Here is a 24,347-nt window from a genome sequence, read left to right on the forward strand (position 1 = left end):
GAAAGCTGAACAAAAATGCTAGCAGTTATCTCAATATTGAAAAATGTAAGCAAAGGGTAACAGATGGCCTGAGATGAGCAATCACATACCAATATATGTAACTGTTTTCTTAAACCACCCTCACTGTAGGGTCATGAAATCCCCGAGAAAGTGTATCAAATTTTAGAATTGAATTTGAATTTGACAAACACTATTAATTGATTACTACACTAAATTCATGGGCATTTCAAAACTACCAGACAACTAGCAGTAGCAATAATCTTTATAAAAGTCATTATGAACAGGGTGTAGAAAGCCAGAGCTTTTGACTTCTGGCAAAAGACTCCAATTCTCAGGTATGGAGTTTTAGAAATTTTCTAAGTCTCACCACAATTTGCGCACATCACTTCCTTATCAAAGTAATCACAGAGTCATAGAAACACCAGAAGAGTTATTCAAATTGAAAAAAATCAGTCAAAGAAAGCAAAACATTTCAGTAAAGAACCATATCTATCCCTATTGGATCTTAGAAATTGTCACAGTTTCAGGGTAACTGCACCTATATTTCCCCCTCCACAATCTACACAGGGCTCCCAGATGTCACTTTCCTTAGGGAGAGATCCACATCTCAATCCCTCCTCACTGGGGACTTAAAGGCTGTACAGCTCTCCACTTTACACTGTGATATCTCCAGAAAGCCAAAGTGCCAAAAAAAGGTCAGCACCTGTGTTTTGCTTTCTCTTTGAGGGCTCAGATCAGTGTATTCCCAGAAATTATAAGTTACCATGAAGTTCTTTCTAACCAAGTACATTAATTCTTAAAATAAAGCATTACAGAGGAAAACAATATAAAACCTACAAACATACTAAAAAGCTAGCTGGAGGTCACTTCAATTCCAACTTAGGACTCTAGTAGGTTTTAGTCCTTCTAAACCCACAGCTGGGTTTTCCCTATGGTTACAAGTTTATCTCTCTTAAATCCAGAACCAGAACCCAGAGTGGATACATCAGCCATTTCTTTACACAGCTTGAGCCTTTGATCTTGGCCTTCTGTAACATGTAATCAGCAGACAATGACGCTCCGTCAGGGCATAGCTTCAAAAGGCTAGGTGTTAGCATAACTGGAATTGAAGAAGTTGTATTAACCTCTCCTTAGGGATTCTTCAGAAAATTAACTTAACACTTATTGTTCCAAAAGTCCATACATGTCTGGCACATTTTCTGTATAGTCTTTTGAACTCCAAGGTCTCACATCAATCATATCTCCCATCTAGAAGGGTTATACAATCCCGGCACAATAATACTTAAACTTAATTCAATAAGGTCTTCCTATGAAATTGCAGGAAATTCATGTGTCTGTCACATATATCACAGGAACAAATGTTAATGGAAATATAAACAAAATATTTAAATCCCACAGGACCTCAGCTACTCAGACCTAAGCAAATACCAGATTTACAAATACATCTGGAAGACAGACAAGAGATACAAAGTTCTGTGGCAGACATAAAAAACCACTAAATGGATGGCCTGACAACCAGTCCATAACAGAACTAAGGGCAACATCTTAAAACTAGCAAGAATTGTTACCCTCATCTACTCCTGCAGAAGGGCCACAATCATATGTATAGAAAATAAGACTATCAGAAGTACAAAGGCAATTCTCAAGACTTAATTGCAGTCTCTGTGACATCTGAGATACTTGTTGATACATAATAGTAAGAACTCAACTTCTCAAAGAACAGATAAGTGGAAAAAAAAATTGCCTGAGTTCCAGAAGAATCATCGCAGAAATCCACATCACCAAGTTTAGAATTACCATGGACAACAGCATTGCCAGGATGAAGCTACAACATAATCAGCCTGGAATGAGTCATGTTAATGGCTACTAGGAAAAAACTTGCCAGGTATGGGAGTGATGAGAACTATAACTGAGTCTACACTTACCTGGAGATTCGGCGGCAGTTGACGGGAGTTACGCAAGCTAAAAGGGTAGCTTGCGTAACTCCCGTCGACTGCTGTGCTTCCCTTCTGTGCACTGTCTTCACTGCACTGCACCGATGGGAACTGCATTCCCTTCGACGCCACGCTATGCCACTTGAGGGGGTGGTTTTATTTGTGTCGACTTCTGGACTGGTTGAGCAGGTCTTCACTGACTGCTCAATCGATCCAGAAAGGTCTATCTGATGGCAGCAACTTTGCTGCCATCAGTATAGACATACCCTGACTAAGTGACTTTGAAAAGTATTCATAATCTATTAACAATTATACATTAAGTTAAAAGTATTGTCTTAGAAAAAATAAACTAACTTTTAAAAAAAGGGGAATGGGTGATATGTCAGGAATGATAATTAATTACTAGAGTGTGAGTGACTATGCTAAGGCCATGACTATACTAGAGAGCTTACAGCGGTACAGCTGTACCGATGCAGCTGCGTCGCTATAAGATCGCTCGTGTAGCCACTCTATGCCAACAGGAGTGAGCTCTGCCATTGGCATAATAAAATCACCTCCATGAGTGGTGGTAGATATGTTGGTGGGAGAAGCTCACCTGCCAACATAGTGCTGTCCATACCGGCACCTACGTCGGTGTAACTTGCATCACTCAGGGGAGTGTTTTTTCATACCCCTGAGAGACATAATTTATACCGACAAAAGTGGTAGAGTAGACATGGCCTCTTATACATATTAAACCTCTGAAAATACTCATTAAGAGCTAGATGTTTTCAGCAGGCTGAAAAAACAGACTGCCCAGGCTTCCCATGCAGTCCATGCTAACCCATTCTTAATTGCTTATTAAACATTACAGGCAAAATGGGAGTCAATGAGAAGGCACAGCACGGGAGACACATGGTTTTTAAACAGAGATGGGCAACCCACAACATTAAGCTGTGTGCCCAGATTCACAAATCAAACCCACCACAAGTCCTGAGCTGTTCAAATCTGAGGTTAGGTTCAGGCCCACCTCTAGTTTTAAACAGTACTTAGCTATTATGCACTTTACTGACATTCATGCAGCAGAATTCAAGTGATGCCCCTTCCGTCCCCCTCAGCCTCCCTCCCCACACACTTCCTCCCTCCCCCTGAAAAATCAGAGAAGCAGTTTTTATGTGATGAGCAGCATTATATTTTGAAACAGTGACAGAATACTGCTGTACCCACACAACTCATTCTAGAAAGTGAATGTTTCTAAAGATGATGCCAGATTTGTATCTGAGTTAATTTGAGAGTTTTGAAGTGTCAGACTGCTGATCTGAGGAACGGGGGTACAATTCCTTTGTAAATAACACTTAGCAACATGATAGTATGATTCCCTAGAGTAGGCCAAACTCTATTCTACTCCCCAACTCTGAGAAAAGTCTGGAATCATAAGATCATAATATAAGAATGGCCATACTGAATCCATCTAGTCCAGTATCCTGTCTTCCGACAGTGTCAGATGCCAGATGCTTCAGAGGGAATGAGCAGAACAAGGCAATTATTGAATGATCCATCCCTTGCTGTCCAGTCCCAGAATCCAGCAGTCAGAGGCTTAGGGACAACCAGAGCATAAGATTACTGTTACACCCCTGACCATCTTGGCTAATAGCCATTGGTGGCCCTCTCCTCCATGAACTAATCTAATTCTTTTCTGAAGTCAGTTATACTTTTTGCCTTCACAATATCCCCTGGCAATGAGTTCCACAGGTTGACTGAACACTGTGTGAAGAAGTACTTCCTTATGTTTGTTTTAAAACTGCCGCCTATTAATTTAATCGGGTGACCTTTTCTTCTTGTGTTATGTAAAGGGGTAAATATCACTTCCTTATTCATTTTCTCCACACAATTCATGATTTTATTGACCTCTTTCATAGCCCCCTTAGCTGTCTCTTTTCCAAACTGAACCATTCTAGTCTTTTTAATCTCGCCTCATACAGAAAGCTGCTCCATACCCCTAATCACTTTTGTTGCTCTTCTCTGTATCCTTTCCAATTCTAATACATCTTTTTTGAGATAGGGTGACCTGAATTGCACACATTGTTTAAGGTGTAGATGTACCATGCATTCATAGAGTGGCATTATGCTATTTCCTGTCTTATTATCCATCCTTTTCCTAATGGTTTCTTACATTGCTAGCTTTTTTGACTGCCATTGTAAACTGAATAGATATTTTCAGGGAACTATCCACAATGACTCCAAGATCTCTTTCTTGAGTGGTAACAGCTAATACATTTTGTATACATAGTTGGGATTATGTTTTCCAACGTGCATTACTTTGCATTTATCACCAATGAATTTCCTCTGCCATTTTGTTGCCCAATCAACCCATTCTGGGAGATCCCTTTGTAACTCTTCTCAGTCAACTTTGGACTTAACTATCTTCAGTAATTTTGTATTGTCTGCAAACTTTGCCTCTTCACTGTTTACCCCTTTTTCCAGATCATTTACGAATACATTGAACACCACTGGTCCCAGTACAGATCCTCGTGGAGCCCCACTATTCACCTCTCTCTGTTGTAAAAATCTGACAATTTACTCCCACCATTTGTTTCCTGTTTTTTAACCAGTTACTGATCCATTAAAGGCCCTCCCCTATCTGATTTAGATATTTCTAAAACACCTATCACTTTGGTGTTTTAGCACAGGAGTGGCGTCCATGCCCATGTTTTTATTTTTAAACGCAGCTCAAATCAGTGAGAATTTGTAGTTCTTCAGGCTCTTTGCACTTTCAGGAACACCATTCCACCACTGCAGGGACTTGCTGTATTGAGACGCCCTTGTACAGACACTCAAGGAGACGGGAGGTTTCCTGTGTGCTTCTCCACTACCATGAAGCTGTGCAAGGGCATCACAGAATCTGATCCTCTGTGTGTGTTGATAAGTCAACACTCCAGAACACAGTGAATAATGTGACTCATTCAGAAATTTGAGAAAAGTTTCTGCAGCTGAATCATGATTGTAATCACAACATGCAAATGCCTTATTCATCAGAGAGAAATTCACTCCCATGCAGAAAACCAACACAAAGTCTATGTACCTCTAAATAGGGTTTAAATTGCACTAAAGTGATGTGTTGCCCTTCTGCAAATGTATAACCAGAAAAAGTTATTTAACACTATTTGAATTTCTATGCATTAGAGCTGTGTAAACCCTTCCAAAACCAGATTAAAATAAATTCATTCATTTCTGCCTCCCCCACCAATCAGAACTAGCTTATTGGGCCCTGAAGTTGAAAAAATATTTGGGTTCCACTTAACCCATTTTCCACACTTTCATATTCACTGTGAACCCTTAGATGAATAATTTCATCCAGGTTCACATGGATTTGTGATGGTTCTTTGTTTCTCCAGAAACTGAATTGAAATGACTGGCTGTGATGATATGTCCTTTTAATGGCTGGACCCAGTTTGGCTGAATAGATAAATTAGGGGGAGCTGTGAGCAGTTCTGTGACAGCCATCTAAACAGTACACACTGTATTCAGAGTCGCTGAGCTGAATCTATAATAAAGTATATATTTGGATATTATTAAAGTCCTCACTGAGTCTCCATGTGAAAAACCCACAAACTCCACAGTAGCTATACTGAAAAATAACATGGTTGGTTTGGAGTCAGGAAAGAAAGAGCCACATTTTAGAGAGGAGAGAGAAAATTAAAAGCCAACAAGATATATACACATACACAAACTTGAAAATAAATGTGAAGGAAGATGAGATAGAGTAACTACCTAGAGTGGCAGATGTTAGCTAACTAATTGCTAATCTTTCATTGTAGACAATGATAGGTCAATTAACATCATGCTAGTTAATGTGTCTTCATGTAATAAGGTTTTCTAAACAAGATGAGCCTGAAGAGATGCCAGTGTGCAGCCACAGATCTGGATGGAGAATGGGCCTGTGAGGTGTAGCCAAAACACACAGGATGCATGAGAGAGAGTTTCAAAAAAGTATACTGAACGGAAGGAGGAAAAGGCTCTGACAGCACAAGGGGAGCCCTGGAAAGGAGGAAGCAGTGATTGTCTGACCATGATAAAATACCATCCTTTAAGAAATCAGCAAGTAGAATGTAAAGGATGACCCTCCATTGCATCTACACTAGCTGAGGTACCAAAAACTCAGTAGCCATTTCAGAAATGTAATATCTTCCTAACACTTTGCAATTGCAAAGTGCGATAGAAGGGCAAAGTATTATGATTATCATTATAAACTTATTTTAGAGTTCTGAAAGGAGGAACTTCTATCAAGTGTTTGACAAGATGCTGCACTCTACGTCATTGGACTTTGGGAGATAAACAACAACAGATAGCCATTTTAGGCATCCATCACTAGACAGACACAAGGGAACAGAGCTCTTGCAGACATGCCAACCCTGACAAATTGATCGTGAGAGTCACGATTTCTGAGTAAGATTCAGCCTTCTCAAGATAGAACTCTCAAATGTCAGAATTCACTCCCCCCCCCCCCATCTATGGCAGGGACTCCCATTGTCAGCCTCAGGCAACTGCTCCCCTGTCCAGTTTTGATTAAAATTTTGCAAACAAAAATAATTCAGAGTGAAAACACCAGTTTGTGAACTAGGAAGAACTCCACTGATGCACAGAGCTCCATCTAGGCCTAAATTAAAGCAACTAGAGAATTAAAAAATAAAATTGAAAGGGTGGGCAACGGGTACATTTATTTAATAAATATATCTTACACATGTCTGAAAATGCTTCAACTCTCTCCAACATTTGTATAACCAACTTGCATTCTGTTATCTCAAGTATTTGGTCATAAAATATTTAAAAGAAAAGGGGTGTAACTATTTTTTTCAGTTCAAAGATCTGAAATTTCAAACGTAAAAAACCAAACAACTAGGAGATTGTACATATGACTTAATTAATCCACATTTTGCTTAACTACAGTTTCTTAGCAAAGGTTTGCTTACAAAATTCAGTAATTTGACATAGTTCTTGCAGTTATTAGTGAGAACTGGATAGATAGGTTTATATGTATACAATCATATGTAGCATTTATTTCTGAGTTTATTCATGCTGAAAGTTTCTTATATTACACTTGAAATTTCAGAGTGCTAATTGTTAGAAAATAGTTACAGTTCCATTTAAATAGCATGAAAATTGGATCATTTGTCACAAGACTCCAGAACACCATCTCCCCACCGAAAAAGATCCAAACCCCCCTGCCTCCCCAATTGTTAATGAATACAATCCCCAAGAGACTGCTGAAGTTTGCACTAAAACCTTTACATTATATAGGTACAACAGAGTCTCTGTGCAAAAATTTAGGTTTCCAAATACCTCCTGGGGAGCTCTCTCTCACGAATCCCAGAAGTTAGAAATAGAAAAGGTCTAATGCTAGCAAATTATTAATTTATCCCTCTGCCATGATTGTTCTCTACAATTTCCTTTCTAGTACTTCATCCAGTTTAGATTTAAAATGTCTCAACGAATGGGGCTTCTAGAATTTCCACAGATTAACAGATTTTACCATTAGAAACTGTCCTGATATTCAGCCTTATATCTCTTTTCTTAACTTAATCTCTTTTGTCTTAGTTACACCCTTTAGGAACCGCTAAACAATTCCTCTCCCTCCTCCTGCATACAACTTTCAAGTAATTATAAAGTTATGTTTTCTATTTAGCCATTGTTTAGCCAAGTTATACATATTTCTCTCTTTTAATCTTTCTTTATAAATCAGTCCCTCCATTTAATCATGTTTGTTCCAGTTCTTTATATTTGTCTCATTTGTCTGCATTGTTTTGGTACTGAGATGCCCAACACTGAATTCTAGAGGCAATCCAGATGCACAGAGGAATTTTAGCTTCCCGTTAACACGTGAGGCTTCTGCATGCAGAGCTCTGATTGCATTTGCCACCAAACCACAGTGTAAATGCCTATCTAATTTGCTATACATTATAATCCCTACATCTCTTTATGTATCAGTTTTTTTCAAGTGTCTCTCTGTTTAAATCTCTTTGTTTTCTGCTAGAGAGCCTTGTTGTCCATTTTCTTCTGATCCTCAGTTTGTAAAAAACTAAGTGGCAGAACAGTTACAGCCCAAGATGGATTTAATTACAGGGACATTAAAGGCTCAGGTGGGCAATTTATAGAGGTACTTGAGCCAGCCACTCCTCCCTTTGCTTCTGTTAAACACTCCCGTAAGGGTTGTCACTCTTCTGCAGGGTTGGCAATTGCCTCATTCCACACCCTACCCATACATTCATGCTACAGATCTTGAGAAATCCGGCCCTGATCCCTCACAAACACAAACACAGAAAGTGGGGAAAGGGAGGAAAATCACCTTTCATGGAAGTCATCCCTGTTGCTGAGTATTTTATCCCACCCTCACCACCTCTCCAGGTTGGTAATAAAAGATCTGTGAGGCTCATCTCTACTGCTCCTTTGTTGCTGATGAGCTTCTCTCTGCTTCCCCTCCTCAACCCAGTCCTCCTGCTAACAACATGAGGAAGACCTGAAACATATGTATACATCATCCAGAGATGTAGCTTGGAAGACAGGGTCAGGAACCCCTAAATCCCACTCTTTTTTTAAAGGTATAACTGATTATGCATCTAACTATCCCTGACCTTCATATTACACAAACCAAGAGTAGACATCGATACTAGTTTGCATTGTGTCAGGCTGCATTATACTCTTATTTCTAGCCTATAATCCTAGACTGACTTATTTTTTCCAAGTCCTCATACAGGAGACTATTTAAAAAAAAAAGCTATTCCACTTGATGTCTGGAGTAATTTATGCTGCTACAGCAATTTACTGGCATTGATCTTTGGTCAGAAAATAAACTCACATCAGTGGAAGAGGAATGAGGATACAACATGGTTCCTGACATAGTTTTTTCAGCAGGGAGGTTTTTAGATGGAATAAGTTGTGGATTGTGCTAAAACCATCCCTTTCCCAAAGCATCATAGCACCTTTGAAATATGAGGGATATGGAGATCTAGAATTAAGCACTTCTTCTACGGAGGCAAGGGGATATGGTAGAGGCCCACAGTGCCTCAGTTACTGACAGATCACAGCTAATCCAATTTTTTGAGATAAATACATGTGGATAATCTAGTAAAATTTCACCCAAGGAATATTGTTCTTTCCATTCACAATTCTTTATAGAAAAACAAGGAACTATATATTGCCACCAGTTTACTAAAGAATTTCCTACTGACATCAGTAAGTAGTTCTGGAATTGTATGTGTGAAATGCATGTCCGGTAGGTACACTTTCCCCTATAAGAGACAATACCCCTTCATCTTAATAGCTAGTTGAACCCCAGTTTTTAATTTTGTTATTTCTTGTTTCAGATAAATAAAGTCTTTTGAGATTAAATACTGCTTGGTTTACTTACACAAAGGAAGTCCTATTAACTTCTGTGTTACCACTGGAATAAGGAAGCAAGCAGGATTTGTGTCTTACTGATTTTTGCTGATGTTCTAAAATAATATTGTTGCCCCCCCCATATAATTTAACTGAAACGTTGGTTACATAATTGACAAAATTACATAAAAAATTACAAGTCCAACCACTCTGACCGAGCTATATTAAAATATGAGTCATTGCTGCGTACGTCAGAGACCCTATAGAATGTCATGAAATCCAAAAGTCACTGCAATGCAGTGCTATTGCAGCCAAAAAATAAAATAAAATAGAAGTAACTTTTATTGTAATAAGCTGGGCAACATTTCACTGGAAGCATGACTAGAAATCTTGATTTTACTCTAATAAATTAAACAGACAATTTGAGAAAGAAAGTGTAATTGTACAACTGCAAATGAGATGTGGAAAAATCTTTCACAGGAACACTGAGCTGAACACATGTTATTCTTTGAATTGTAAACTTCCTTTTGGAAGGCAGACAGCTGTTTGCCAGTTATCTCCCCTGCTGAGTAGTGGTATAGTGGTCCCACGCCAATACATTCAAGTGGAAAAGTAGTGATGTAATTTTCTGAGATAATTACATTTTTTTATTAAAATACTTTTTATCCTGGATCATTTTGAAGGAAAAACTCCACAGTATAACTATCAAATATAAACCACTTACTTTCTTATAAAGTATTTTAAATAATTTCCTATAATAGAATTCTGTTGAAATCAATGTGTTTTACAATTGCACAAGTCCTACAGCTCAATATATGCAGCAAGGGCAAAAAAGGTACTAAAAAATAAGTTTTTTGAAAAAAGATGGCGTGTTATACACAATGCATAAACTGAGCATCTTTTCGAAGAACATATCAAGAGTTTAACTAAAATTAAAAGATATTCCAATTTAAAATATTAAACAGTGTCACAATTGTACATTATTACCAAAACAAGCTATAAAAATCAAACCTTTCTGCCAAAAAGTATAATACTTTGTACTCACCAGGTGTGAAGTTATATCGAGCAGAAAAACCCATAGATTCCAGTTCACCATCAGCAAAAAATTTAATCCACAGAAATCTGCCACTGGATTTTATCATAGGTGGATTTTGCTGTCCACAGAAACGTCCAATAATTGGGGAAAAGCCAAAAGGTCCATCTCGCACTTCAATGTGATCAAATTTACACTCCCAAGAAGGCTCTATAGAATACTTTTCATCAAAGTGTAGCTCAATACATTGTCTAGGGGCAGCTAGAGAAGAAAACAAAAATTTGTGTAATTACTACTTTCTAATATTTTTTACTTTCAAATTTTGATAAATATATATATTCCAGTTTCTCTACATACTATTACAGTTTTTCTAAACCAATGGTTCTGTTCAATATTTGACAGCTGTGACATCTTCTGTAGCCTAACTAAATTTCACTATATTAATTTACATGCCTACTATTTTCTTATGAAAAAGCATTTCCAACACTATTTCTTAGGTAAGCTAAGGAAGTCATCCACGTTATAAAGCAAAATATAGCTTAGCAACAATTGGTTCCATAGAAAAGTTCTGAAAGAATCCCATTAAAGGAAAATATATTATTTCCCAGTGTTTATGAAGATGAAAAATGATCTCTTCAGAACTATTGAGTACAACACTAAGGACAAATTCTGTCCCCAGATGCACTGAAATCAATGAAAGGCCTCTGTATAAATCCTGTATAAATCCTACAACAAATAAATAAAATCATTTACCATTTTATTTGAAACATTAAATACAGTGAAACATCACTTATGAAACAACCTAAAGAGCAAGCAAAATTAGTTACCTAAACTAAAGATCAAACAACATGATCCTGGAAATCTTGAAGATATTTTAAAATGATCACTTAATTGGAGGGTTGACTATAAAAGAGATACTAAATTCATAGATTTTATGGCCAGAAGGGATCATCGGGATCATCTAGTCTGACCTCCTGCTTAACAAAGAGAATTTCACCCATTAATTTGCACATGCAGTCTAATAACTTGTGATTGAACCACAGCATCTCTTTTAGAAAGATATTTGTAATCAAAGATTGCAACTGATGAATCCACCTTGGTGAGTTGCTCCAATGGTTAATCACCCTCACAGCTAAAAATGTGTGCCTTGTTTTCAATCTGAATTTCTCCAGCTTTGATTTCCAACTACTGGATTTTGCTATGCCTCTATCAGTTCGATTAGAGAATGTTCTACTGTTAGACATCTTCTAGTGCCGTTGTATTAAAGTCCTCTTTTGGGGTCATATCCTGCATTCCACATACATAGTTAAAACTCTCATTGAAGTAAAAGGAATATTTTCATGAATGACCCTGCTTTTCACATTCAGACCTTTAGAGCCAAATTCTGGGCCTAGTGCATAATTTGAGTATGGGTACTAAATACAGACAGACACACAGAGGGTCAGAATCCCTTCACCCCTTTATCCACGAGCAGGGTACATGGTAAAGTGACAAAAAAAATGTCAGAAAACAGTTGCACAACCAAAACCTAAAAACCACATATATTTTAGTCATTTAGAAAAGGAGAGCTTTTCAGAAAGACTCACTACCCACTTCAGAAAGCAAGCTAATTATAATAAACTAATATTACATACTAAGAAACAATGAAAATGGTACAATATTCAATAAGTATCACTTGTGATTTGAGACACGATTCTATTTATAACAGAGATGCACAGCTATAGGAATAAACATAGCATGATTTTTTTAAAAACCTGCTAATATGAGAATCTGAGAAAAAGTTCATAGCTAGATTAGTGTTATTTAAGGAAAAATATTCTTTATGGTGAAATATACTGATTTTTAATTTTTTTTTTAATCAGAAAATGTGCTTCACATTTACTGGAAAATTATTTTAAAGTTGAAAAACTTACCTACCCTCAAATTTGAAGTTTATAGTCGGGAAGCTATTAATTATAGATACACAATTATGAAACAAGATGGCAAATTTACATTAATTTATAGGAAGCTCTCTCTTTCTCAGCCCGTGCCCACACACGTATGTACACTTTTTTTCATCCTAAAACCCATGTACAGTCAGTAGCAGGTGCAGGATCTATATCTTTACATAAAAATGAATGGCTTTGGGAGTGAAAATAATCTGTGAATATGACAAAGATTATAAAATTAAAACGAAATCATGTTTTAATCTAGAGTTTGTAAAGAATGTCTTATTAATGCTACTATGAATAAAGTTAAAAAAAAAAAAACAACCAACCAAAGATCTTTTAAATTACAGTCAATAGAATAAATGGAAGATATCACTGATTAATTTTGTTTAGACTTTTTTACCATTGACTTAACATGAGGTAGGTTTTATACCAATATTTTTTAACTGTGATGCTTGGAGCAGTAGAAAGTGATCAGAACCTTACAAGACTAGGACCATATTTTGCCTGCAAACATATTTAAGAAGATGTTTAGAGACCAACTCTCAATTAATTTATGGACTGCAGGATAAGGCCCTAGCATTTTTAAGTTGATGGTGTGCCTTTAAATCACAATAAAAATGTTCACTGATAACTTGAACAATACCTTCTATCTATATTATTCCTATGTAATTCCATGAAGATACTTGCAACTTTTCTCAAAAACTGAAAATGTCAGTTCAGGCAGGGCCAGATTCTGACACCTTTACTCATGTTGAACATAGCTTTATTGCATCCATGGCCACATTTACTCAATTGGCACCAAACTACCAGCACCTGGCTCTATGAGGCTCCTCTGCCTTTTCTTCTGGAAGCATGACATTAATTCCATGTATTGTTTGTTTTTAATTAAACTGCCGATGTTAGAAAACCCTATCTCTTCATCACTCCAATACATCCTACGAGAAATCCTGCCAGTGATGATTCATAGTCAAACAAATGCTTGACCAAACATTGCTCAGTTTCCAAGGATTATTAAACGTATTGTGAGAAACACAGAAGAGCTGATTCTGACTTACACAAAGACCTTTTTTTACTGATTTGTCATTGATAAGTACATTACACTGCCAGAGTGGTGTAAAAGGAGACTTACCATAAATGAGAATCAGACGTGCAGTCTTGACTCAGTTAAAATTCCCTGGGCCTCAATGGGAGCTCTGCTTGAATGAGGCCTGCAAAGTTTTGTTCATTCTGTACAACAGCATTCTGAATCTTACATAAATATTGATTTTAAGATTTGAACATGGCTGCTGTTTATTTTCCTCTCCTTTCATTTATGTTTAAACCAAATCAAGACTGTTTTGCCTGTCTGAGTAAGTAGCTCTGAGTAGAGGGTTGTGCAGGGCCCCATTGCCTCTGTTCCAGGGGTGCTCAGAGAGAGATTGTGCTTCCCCGGGGTTCTCTTGTGTACAGAACATGCACTGGCTGCTCTAAGGATGGAACACCTACTACCCACGTTACATCCCGCCCAATAGACAGGCTAGTACAGAGGAGGACAGGACTTTCACTCTAATCCTCCCTATTTGGGATGCAGCGCTTTGTACTCCCCCGACTGTAAGGACGGTGATTGTCCCTAATTCTTGCAGGGGCCTGCAAAGTTAGGAAAGTATTCCATGCCCTTCCACATTCTCCTGTCAAAGGCCAAGAACAATTTGGCTGTTTCAGACCATATTATATTTTGCTTTTAAACGCATCTCCTTTGCCTTTAAACACACTTACAGTTAAAGCTCAAAGTTTCAGGTTGACAACATCCCATGTGAGGAACAAAATGATTCAAAAGTTCCTGAAAATGGTTATGGAAAATGAAAAAGCCACAGCTCAAATCCTCACTTCTGGTTAAATACTGAAGGGCAAATAAAAGTGTATGATTTCTAAAAGCTTCCTCTTTGCTTAAAACAAGTGGGTTTGGTATGAAGCACTTTCTGTGCCCTAGCTTACTGCTCAGCAACACGATGGGCCCAGTTATGCTCCCAATGAAACTGTTGGAGAGCAGATCCACAGCAACTATTGAAAACATTCCTATAACAAACCATAACTTGTTTCATGAGCAAAGATGACATTATAGTTTTCCCTACAGTATAAAGGAAAATGGATTCATTACTGGGAGGGTTAATCCTGAAAAACTCCCCCATGTATGAAGTCCATTGATGTCCATGGGAATTTTGCCTGGAGCTGCAGTTTAGTCAAAGGATGTGAGTTAAAAAAATACTGAGGCTGTCTCGTCTAGTGATTTTCAAATCTTAAAAATCTTCTTTATTTAGCTTCTAATTATCTTCTTTCCAAGACTTTTAATACCATGGAAAGACTGTTTAATGCTTGCATGTCTTGTTATCTTTTTCATCTAATTAGTTTACACAAGTGCTATCTTGAAATTTTACATTTGCTGAAAAAAAAAGACAGTGGGTGCTAACTAGTTCTAACAGTCGCAGCAAAACACAAACAAATTACTGTTGTAATTCTGAGCAGCCTGCAAGTCTGTGTAACTGACAGCTGAAGTTATGAAAAAAATCTGTTTTATTTGGCAGATTGTCTGGAAATGAGACAATGATCTAAACATCTAGCCCTCAGAAATGTGAGTTGCCACGGGGTAATGGATTTGAGTAATCCTTGGTATCTCCAATTGCTCAGATCCTTTTACTTGTTTGGAAAATACATTATGAACACATGCAACTCCATGAAATATATTATGCAAATGCACTTATATTGTTACTCAAGCAGTTTTTTGGAAAGTGAAATATGAGAGCGAGAGAGAGGGAGTATATAAGAAAAAAATAATGATCTCTGGAAAAACATGGACGGCTTTCAAGAGATCTATCATTAATTTTGTATTGCTTATTATAAATGAAACATATGCAGCCAACATTAACACCCATAAATATATAGATTTAATTGACACCTCCACTCAAGTTCATTAAAAATGAGCTCAAGCACTCCCTACTTATATTTATAAATATTCATTTAATTAGAAAACAATTATTGAATTGATAAAAATATGCAAGTAACAAGAGTCCACACTTCTGGCTCAAATGTTGAAATATATTGTATGATGTTTGGCTACGTCATTCTCAGAATATATTCAGCACAAATAAAAGACTTAATTCTTGAAGGTGCTCCATGTGCACAATTCCTGTTGAAATCAATGGGACAAATTCATTGCTGGCCAAAGCAAGCATAGTCATTCCTGATTATGCCAGCAGTGAATTTTGCCCAACAAGAGTTGTGCATGTGTGATGCATGTGCAGGATCTGTCCCAATATGAAATTAATAAGCACATTGAACTTTCTTTGCACACTGAAAAAGGCAATATCAGGTTCATATTAACACATTTTAAGGCCAGATGGGACTGTTCTGATCATCTCATCTGACCTCCATAACCCAGGTCATAGAACCTCAAACAGTAATTCCTGCTTCAAGCCCATCATTTCTGGTTGATCTATAGGATATCTTTTAGAAAACATCCAATCTTCATTTAAAGATTTCTAGTCATGGAGAAACCACCACATCCCTAGTTGTTCCAATGGTTAATTATCCTGACTGTTAAAATAATTACACCTTATTTCTAGTCTGAATTTGGGTAGCTTCAGTTTCCAGCTGTTGGATCTTGTTGTATCTTTGAAGCTAGATTAAAGAATCCTCTAACAAAATTTTTTCCCCCATTTAGATACTTACAGACCATGATCATGGCACTTATTGTGGATGCCAATTTTTATCATAGCAATTTTACAAAAAAAAAAAAAAACCCACACCCCACCCCAACACCACCACCACACAACAACAACAAAGAGTGGCATACATTTAAGATGAGCTACAGTATTGCTATAAAATAGATTTAAAACAAAAAATGAAATACCATTTCAGTACAAGACAAATTCTGAAGCTCTTACTCAGTCCTTTTAAAGTCAGTGGAAATTTTGCCTCAGTAAAGACTTCAAGATTTGTGCTGTTGTTTTTATTTCCCTATTGTTTGTTTACATTACACACACACAGCTAACCTATCCATATACATAAACCTATAAATAGGGCATAGTAAGGTAGCATTTCCATACTATATATAAATATAAATGACAGTCAATAAAACTAAAAAAAATACTTTTAAATATCATATTACACTGTGGTACTCATTCTCACAAGATACTGAGGTTGAGGGTTTTCCAAAAAAGATTAGACATCTACAGGGATAAGAACATTTAAAAGTTACATAAAATAGGATTACAATGTATAAAACGTATAAAGGCTTTGTGTACCAAGGCATACACCACCCATAGAGATAGTGATTAGGTTAAACTTCCCCTATGTACATCTTATTCCTTTGTTATACATCATAGAGATTCTATCACTGTTGTCTGAAGTTTCTGGTAGTGACTGATGTTGAAGACAAGATGCCAGATTAGATGGATCAATGGTCTGATCTACTATGGGAATTCTACCTTACTGTGCTCTATTTATAAGTTTTAGAGGCTTCCACATAACAGAAAGTCACATCTGCATGATGTGGGCTAAATGGCATTAGCAAATTTACCAGGCATTCATCCTTCATTTAAACACACACACAGAAATGCACACCCTTACATAAGTGTTTTTGTAATCATGCTGGTCTCAGGGTATTAGAGAAACAAGTTTACAAGTTTACCTCACCCACCTTATCTCTAATATGTATTGTTTGTAACTTTAAATGTTCTTATACATATCAATGTCTAATTTTTTATTTTTATTTTTTGGAAAACCCTCAAACTTAATATCTTGTGAAAATGAGTTAAATATTATTTCACTCTGTGAAAAAGTATTATTTCAGTTTTATTGACTGGCATCATGTCTTGTAGAAAGAGTAAATAGGAACATCCCATTTACTTTTCCTGTGCCATTATTTTATAGAGCGCTATTCTGTCCCTATTTGTTTGTCTCTTCTATAAGCAGTTCCAATTTTTTCAGTTTCTCTTATTATGAAGATCTTACCACCTCCCTAGTCATTGTGGTACCCATCTTTGGACCTGTTCTATTTCTGCCTATTTATTTATTTAAGACCAAAAGAGAGATCTGACCACAGTATTGAAGGTGAGAGCTTACCATCCCATTATATAATGTCATCATAAAGCTTCAACAGTTTTTCCATCTTGTTCCATTACATCCTATAATTCTGTTGGTGGTTTTGTTTTTTGTTTTGTTTTTTTAATGTGCTTCTCAAATTCCTCAGACGTATGCAGTTTTAACTGTCCTAAATCATTTTATGTCAACTGCATATTTTGTCATCTTACTGTCTACTCCCATTTTCCAGGTCATCAATGATTATATTCAAACAACAATGGCTGATCCTTTGGGTACCCCATTGTTCAGAGGAAAGATTGTCTTGTGATAAGACACCAAACTAGAGCTTTGTTCCAATCTCTTCAACAGACTTCCTCTGTAACTTTGAAAAAGACACTGTGCCTCAGTTCCTCTCCCGTAACATGGGGGTAATAATCCTTTTCGACCTCAATAGGATGTTATGAGGCTACATTCATTAACGTATGCAAGAAGTTCCGTTTCTAGGAATATATGAATCACAACAACAGAAAGAAGTGAAATAACCTTTTACATTTTGAAAATTGACCTACTCTTGTGTTTTGTCTCAGCCAGTTTCTAATCCATAACAGAACTTAACCTGTCACCTCATGACTGCTTAATTTCCTTAACACATTCTTGAGCAAGAAGAATAATAGTTGACTGGAGAAACCCAATTTTAGGAATGACCATACTGGGTCAGACCAATGATCCATCCAGCCCAGTATCCTGTCTTCTGTTAGTGGCCAATGCCAGGAGCTTCAGAGGGAATGAATAAAACAGATAATCATGAAGTGATCCATCTCATCGTCCATTCCCAGCCTTGGCAAGCAGCAATTCCTGCTCTCCTGGCTAATAGCCATTGATGGACCTATCCTCCATGAACTTATTTAGTTCTTTTTTGAACCCAGTTATAGTCTTGGCCTTCACTGCATCCTCTGGTAAGGAGTTCCACAGGTTGACTGTGTGTTGTGTGAAGAAATACTTCCTTTTGTTCATTTTAAGCCGGATGCCTATTAATTTCATTTGGTGACCCCTAGTTTTTGCGTTATGAGAAGGCGTAAACAACACTTCCTTATTTACTTTCTCCACACCAGTAATGATTTTATAGACCTCTATCATATCCCCACTTAATTGTTTTTTTTCCAATCTGAAAAGTCCCAATCATTTTAGTTGCCCTTTTTCAATTCCAATACAGCTTTTTTGAGACGGGGCGAGTATTCAAGATGGGGCATTCCATGGCTTCATAAAGAGGCAATATGATATTTTCTGTTTTATCATCTCTCTCTTTCCTAATGATTCCCAACATTCTGTTAGCTTTTTTGACTGCTGCTGCACACTGAGTGGAAGTTTTCAGAGAACTATCCACAATGACTCCAAGATCTCTTTCTTGAGTGGTAACAGCTAATTTAGACCACATCATTATATATGTATAGTTGGGATTATGTTTTCCAATGTGCATTACTTTTCATTTATCAAGACTGAATTTCATCTGCCATTTTGTTGCCCAGTCACCCAATTTTGGGAGATACCTTTGTAACTCCTTGCCATCTGCTTTGGACTTAACTATCTTGAGTTGTTTTGTATCATCTGCAAGTTTTCCATTTCACTATTTACCCCTTTTTCCAGATCATTTATGAAATGTTGAACGGTACTGGTCTCACTACAGACACCTGGGAGTCACCACTATTCACCTCTCTCCATTCTGAAAACTGACCATTTCTTCCTACCCTTTGTTTCCTATCTTTTAACCAGTTACTTGATCCAGGAGAGGACCATCCCTCTTATCCCATGACCACATTCCACTTGCCAGAGTTTATGCTCCTGTCTATTTTTCTCAACAGGATTTAAGTTCCTCTTTTTAGAGGATGCCCCTTTGCCTCTGACTGCTCCATTTACTTTGTTGTTTAGCCACAATGGCACTTTTTTGGTCTTGGTTTTTTTTTTGTTTTTTTTTTAATTTGGGGGTATATATTTAAATTGAGCCTCTATTATGGTGGTTTTTTAGAAATTTTCCATACATCTTGCAGTAATTTCACTTTTGGCATTCTAGCTTTTAATTTCTGTTTGAACTAATGTCCTCACTTTTGTATAGTTCCCATTTCTGAAATTAAATGCCGTCATGGTTGGCTGCTTTGGTTTCCCTCTCCCCCACTGGGATTTTAAATTTTAGTATGTATGGTCACTATTACCAAATGGTTCAGTTTGGACCAGATCCTGTGTTCCACTTATGACTAAATCAGGAATTGCCTCTCCTTTTGTGGGTTCCAGGACTAGCTGCTCTAAGAAGCAGTCATTTAAGGTGTCAAGAAACATTATCTCTGAGGAGACATGTACCCAGTCAATATGGGGATAGTTGAAACCCCTCTTTATTTTTTTGTAGCCTCTCTAATCGCCCTGAGTATTTCACAGTCACCATCATCATCCTGGTCAGCTGGTGACTTTACAGAAGTCATGCTTGTTTGTCTTCATATATCATATAATATATTCATCTTGGTGTTTTATAATGCTCTAATTCTTGTTCCAATCAATGTACATGGTAAAGTAAAGCTCAGTAGTCTGGAACTCAAGATCCTCTCTTCCACCTAGTTTAAAAAGAGTTCTGGAAAGCTCAAAAGCTTGTCTCTTGAAGTTGGCTCAATAAAAAATATATTACCTCATCCACCTTGTCTCACCAATTTTTTTTTTTTTTAAAGATTGATATGATATTTGCTACCCTTCAGTCTCCTGGTATGTAGCAGATTTTTATGAGATAGAATACTGTTAGTAACTCTGGGCCAAATTTTTAAAAGTACTTAGGCACCAGTCCACATATTTTGGCACCTAACCCCATTGAAATCAACAGCATCCTCGATGGTTTTGAAGATTCCACTAGACACCTATCTGCATCTAAGTACCTTTAAATATTTGGCCCTGAGCTACTTCATTCTTATCCAATGATTCTATCTATATAGGTACTTGTAGGATAATCATCATTGTAGCATCTTGAATGCCTTCCCAATTCTTACATGAATTCCATCCGGTCCTAATGACTTACCAGTTTGTTCCTGCACCCATCTTTTTGACACTGTAAATTCTGACAGTTCCTCAATCTTTATTACCTTCCCCAGACCTCATTTTTTCAAGTATCTCCTCAATATCATTTACAGCAAAGACTGATGCAAAGAAATCATGTAGCTTGTATGTAATGTCCTTAATTGCTTTATTTGAGACTTCCTTCTTTTAATGTACTTAAATAATTTCTTAGTTGTTCTGATACCTTTGGCCATTCATTCTTCAAAATCTCATTTTACATTTTGCCTCCTATGGTGTATATTCCTTTCTATTGGAATCACTTTCCTAATTTTTATTATTAATTCTTTTTAATTACAGGCACTTGTTTGGGTTGAATAAGCTACACACACACTCCCAAAGTTTTTTGGTTGGGTGGGTTTTGAATCTTGCCTTCCTGCTTCCCTTTTTATGCATCGCTTCTATGACTCAGTTGTAGTATGCTTAAGAAGCTTATTTGATTAATCAAAAAATTTTAATCTATTCTTTTTTACTCTAGGGTCACTTTAACTTGCTTTCTTATTTTTTATAACCCTTTTTCTAAAGTTTAATGTTATGGTACTGATTTTAGGTACAGTTCCCCAAGTGTGTTTACTTAATAGCATTGCAGTCATTATTAGCTAGTGAGTTATCCATAGTTAGCTGTGTATGTTGCATAGGATTTAGTCAAGACTCCACTTGTGTGCTCTACAAATACCTTTCCCATAAAGTAATCATTGAAGAGGTCAAGAAATTGCTTCTCTAAATCTTGTCTCCCATTTGACCAAACTACCAAAATACTTTCAAATGTTTAGAATCATCATGCACAAATTCCCAGGATATATAGTGAAATGAAAGACATTATTTGTGAGAAAACCAGTTAATCTCAGAAGAACCGAAGTTACTCGCTGGTCACCTTCTATAATGTAGATGCACTCTCTGTCAGGAGGATACTTGTTGGGGTAATTGGGAGAAGTGAAGATGCCTCCTTCTGCATATTTTGTCCAGGTTCCACACTGCACTGGTTTCTGCCCTTCTGAAGTAGTTTGCTTTTCTATTAAAAAAAGAAATCATATCAAACAAAATATTTCTTCTGTCTTTATTACACTTATAACCATTTAAAATAGTAAGTTCCTATTAAAGGCCAAAACCTGCTGCCATTGAAGCCAACGGGAGTTTACCATTGACTTCAATTGGAACAGAGTTGGACTCTAAGGGTTGAACAGGTAATCCTTATTCAGAATCACCTCCCATTGCAAGCTCAGGCACTGGGTCATCTAGTGCTAGCTGCCAATTTATAAAATAAATTATTTTTGAGTGTTCAGCAGTTCACCTTACTGATGCAAAAAATAAATACAGATGAGTATGCTATTAAATATTTAAATACCTAAATTAAAAGCTTAAATACATAGAACGCAGAAAACAGGTGTCAAGAAATCGAGACAATATCCCATAAACAACATACCTGTTCCTTTTTTTGTTGCCCCAGACCAATGTAGGATGATTAGACTTGCTACAACTGAAAGACAAAAATATATTAGGTACAACATGGCTTGCTTCCTGGAAGTAAAGCAACTGTAACAATCTCTCTCAAGATAATACAATTTAAAGATATCCACAGTACAAAAAGAGACTTTTTGTGGTGGCAGTACAACAGTCTTTTAAAAATATGTCTATTTGCAATTTACACGTGTAAGTATATTTCTCCTGATAAAAGTACTTAAGTAAAGATGAAATCTCTTTGGTTTCAAAGACATTCCCCAATGTTTTGGTCCTCCCCCCCCTTTTTTTCTTTTAAGCATTAAAATAAGACACTTGGCTGTCAATATTTATTTATTTGGTGTGTTCATGATTTGGAATGAATAAAAAGGCAAGCGACAAAGGGAGAAGAAAGATTGCTATAAAGGATTGGCGGCACAATTCTCATTCTAAGTCTGCTTTGTTGTGGCATTAAGACAGAGCCAGTCTTACAGTGGGTGACATGGGTGACTTCCCAAGGCCCCATGGTCAGAGGGGTGCCATGCTCAAGAGGCAAGGAACGGGGCAGGTCTGGGGTGTGAGGCCACAGAATGGAGCTCAGGGCAGTGGGGGGAGGCAGCGGAGCCCAGGGGCAATGTGGGGAGAGCTCAGGGAGGCAGCAGGGTACAGGGGTGATAGAGAGGGAGCAGGAGTGTCAAAATACATGTTCTCCCAGGGCATCATTTTCCCTAAGGCTGGCGCTACATATGGAACTTTTGAAAACTAATGTTGCATCTGTAGCAAGTGAAAAAAGATTTCTCCATCACCACCAAAAGCATCTGCAAAGTCCCAGTTACAGGAACCGTTTTGAGTGGAGGGGGTGGGGGGAGGAATTGGTAAATCTAGTTTATTTGAACTCTGTTACAGAAACAATTGTTTCTTGATGTGAGGGATTTTTGGAACCTCTTTTGCAGATAAAATGATCTGAATCTGGACCAAGATATCTGCACCCGTGTAGCAGATGAAATCTGGTGAGAACAGATGAAGTCTTTCTTTGCTTGAGTTTAAACTGCTGATGCTTCTTGAGATTCTGGAAGTTGCAGACTATAAATTATATCCGAGACATTTCAGACTGGAGAAGACTAGTAAGGAAATACTGGGGGCCATTATCAGAGACCCTGTCTCTCTTCAGAAAAGCAAGGTGACAGTTTCTTTAAGTGTGATCGTTAGGCTCTTGCTCAAGAAATCATCTCTTGATGTTGACAGTCTTACAGTTATCCCCTTGTCTTGGATCATTTGGTGGGAATGTGACTCAACGAGATAGTAGGAGACGGCTCCCTAAGTACCTGTAATGCTCAGGTTTTTTCCACCCTTGTCCATTTGATATTCAGCCTGGGCATCATACAAAAACTACACAGGTTTTTCTCCTCGTAAATGATGACGATTGAGTGTCCATCCTGAGTATATTAGATCTATCAGCTGCCATTGATGCTGCTGACCATGAGAATGTTTTGATATATTCATGGACCACAGCAGATCTAAATGGGGTTGCTCTTGAATAGCTTTTTCCCTTTTTTGTCCTGATAGATCCCACGGGACAGCACTAGGAAATTGCCATCTACATGAATAACGCTTTCATACAGAGTTCCAACTGTTTTCTGTTTTGTCACTTTTTGTGCTCAATGGTAAACGAAATCATTAAGGCTGTTGGAGAGAAAATATAGTCTGTGGTGCTATCAGTATCCTGATGACACCCAGATTTCTAGGTCTTCTGATCCATTTAGCATGATGTGCCTTGCAGAGGTTTGTGGCAGAGTTTAGTCTCAAACAAAGAAAGACTGAAGTGATGAGAAAACAATGCACTGGGAGCAGATCCACCATTACTTATGCAGCCCAGATGTCTTGTTGGAGATTCAGGTAGAAGTAGTAAATGAAGAATCCTTTACATCATTTGCATTTAACAAGAAAATTGCAGCTTTTTTTCAGATATGGATCTCACAGTGTCATCCAGGTCCTTACTGCAACATGTGGTACATGAAACTACGTGTTTAAATATCTCAGAATCTGAAGCTAGTGCAGAATGCAGCTGCTCCTTCACTAAAGCTGTGTTCCATGCAGGAAGCAATTGCAATTGTGCCTATGATCACCATTGGTTGCCAGCTAATTTCTGAATGGTGTAAGATGTTGGTTGCAGAGGTGCTCTCTCTCCTCATGCATCCACGGCAATTGCAATCTGAGGCTCTCATGATAGTAGCCCCATGGATAAAATGGGAGGAATCTGCTGGCAGTGAGTTCACATGAGGGACCCTTAATTCCTAAACATTTCCCTCCCTCCATCTGTCAGAACCTAGATTTGGTGAACTTCATGGTCATACTACAGGGCATCCCTGTTTCCCCCTGGCTTTCCTAGTGTGAAGACAGGTATTGCATGAGGGTGAGGTTTGTATGGTATGTGTGTAAATGCCTTTTCTGCTGGGACAGTTTGCAAGTTATTTCTGTTTTGATTCTGTGCGCATATATTTTGAGACACTAGAT

General features: G+C 37.4%; 1 protein-coding gene across 6 annotated transcripts in view; it reads right to left on the reverse strand.

Moving 5' to 3' along the window:
- Positions 1-24,347, reverse strand: part of NETO1 (neuropilin and tolloid like 1) — a 79,242-nt gene that overhangs the window by 50,547 nt on the left and 4,348 nt on the right. For all 6 annotated transcript variants that reach the window (XM_067537498.1, XM_067537497.1, XM_067537499.1 and 3 more), the window contains exons 2-4: positions 21,820-21,873; positions 21,271-21,408; positions 10,333-10,581 (exon numbers count right to left, since the gene is read on the reverse strand). In XM_067537498.1, the coding sequence (XP_067393599.1) occupies positions 10,333-10,581; positions 21,271-21,408; positions 21,820-21,873 (441 nt within the window). The remainder of the gene's footprint in view (positions 1-10,332; positions 10,582-21,270; positions 21,409-21,819; positions 21,874-24,347) is intronic.

The sequence above is a fragment of the Emydura macquarii genome, unplaced genomic scaffold (assembly GCF_026122565.2).
Source record: "Emydura macquarii macquarii isolate MOO-44397 ecotype Brisbane River unplaced genomic scaffold, CSIRO-AGI_Emac_v2 contig_431, whole genome shotgun sequence".
NCBI classification, from domain to species: domain Eukaryota; kingdom Metazoa; phylum Chordata; order Testudines; family Chelidae; genus Emydura; species Emydura macquarii.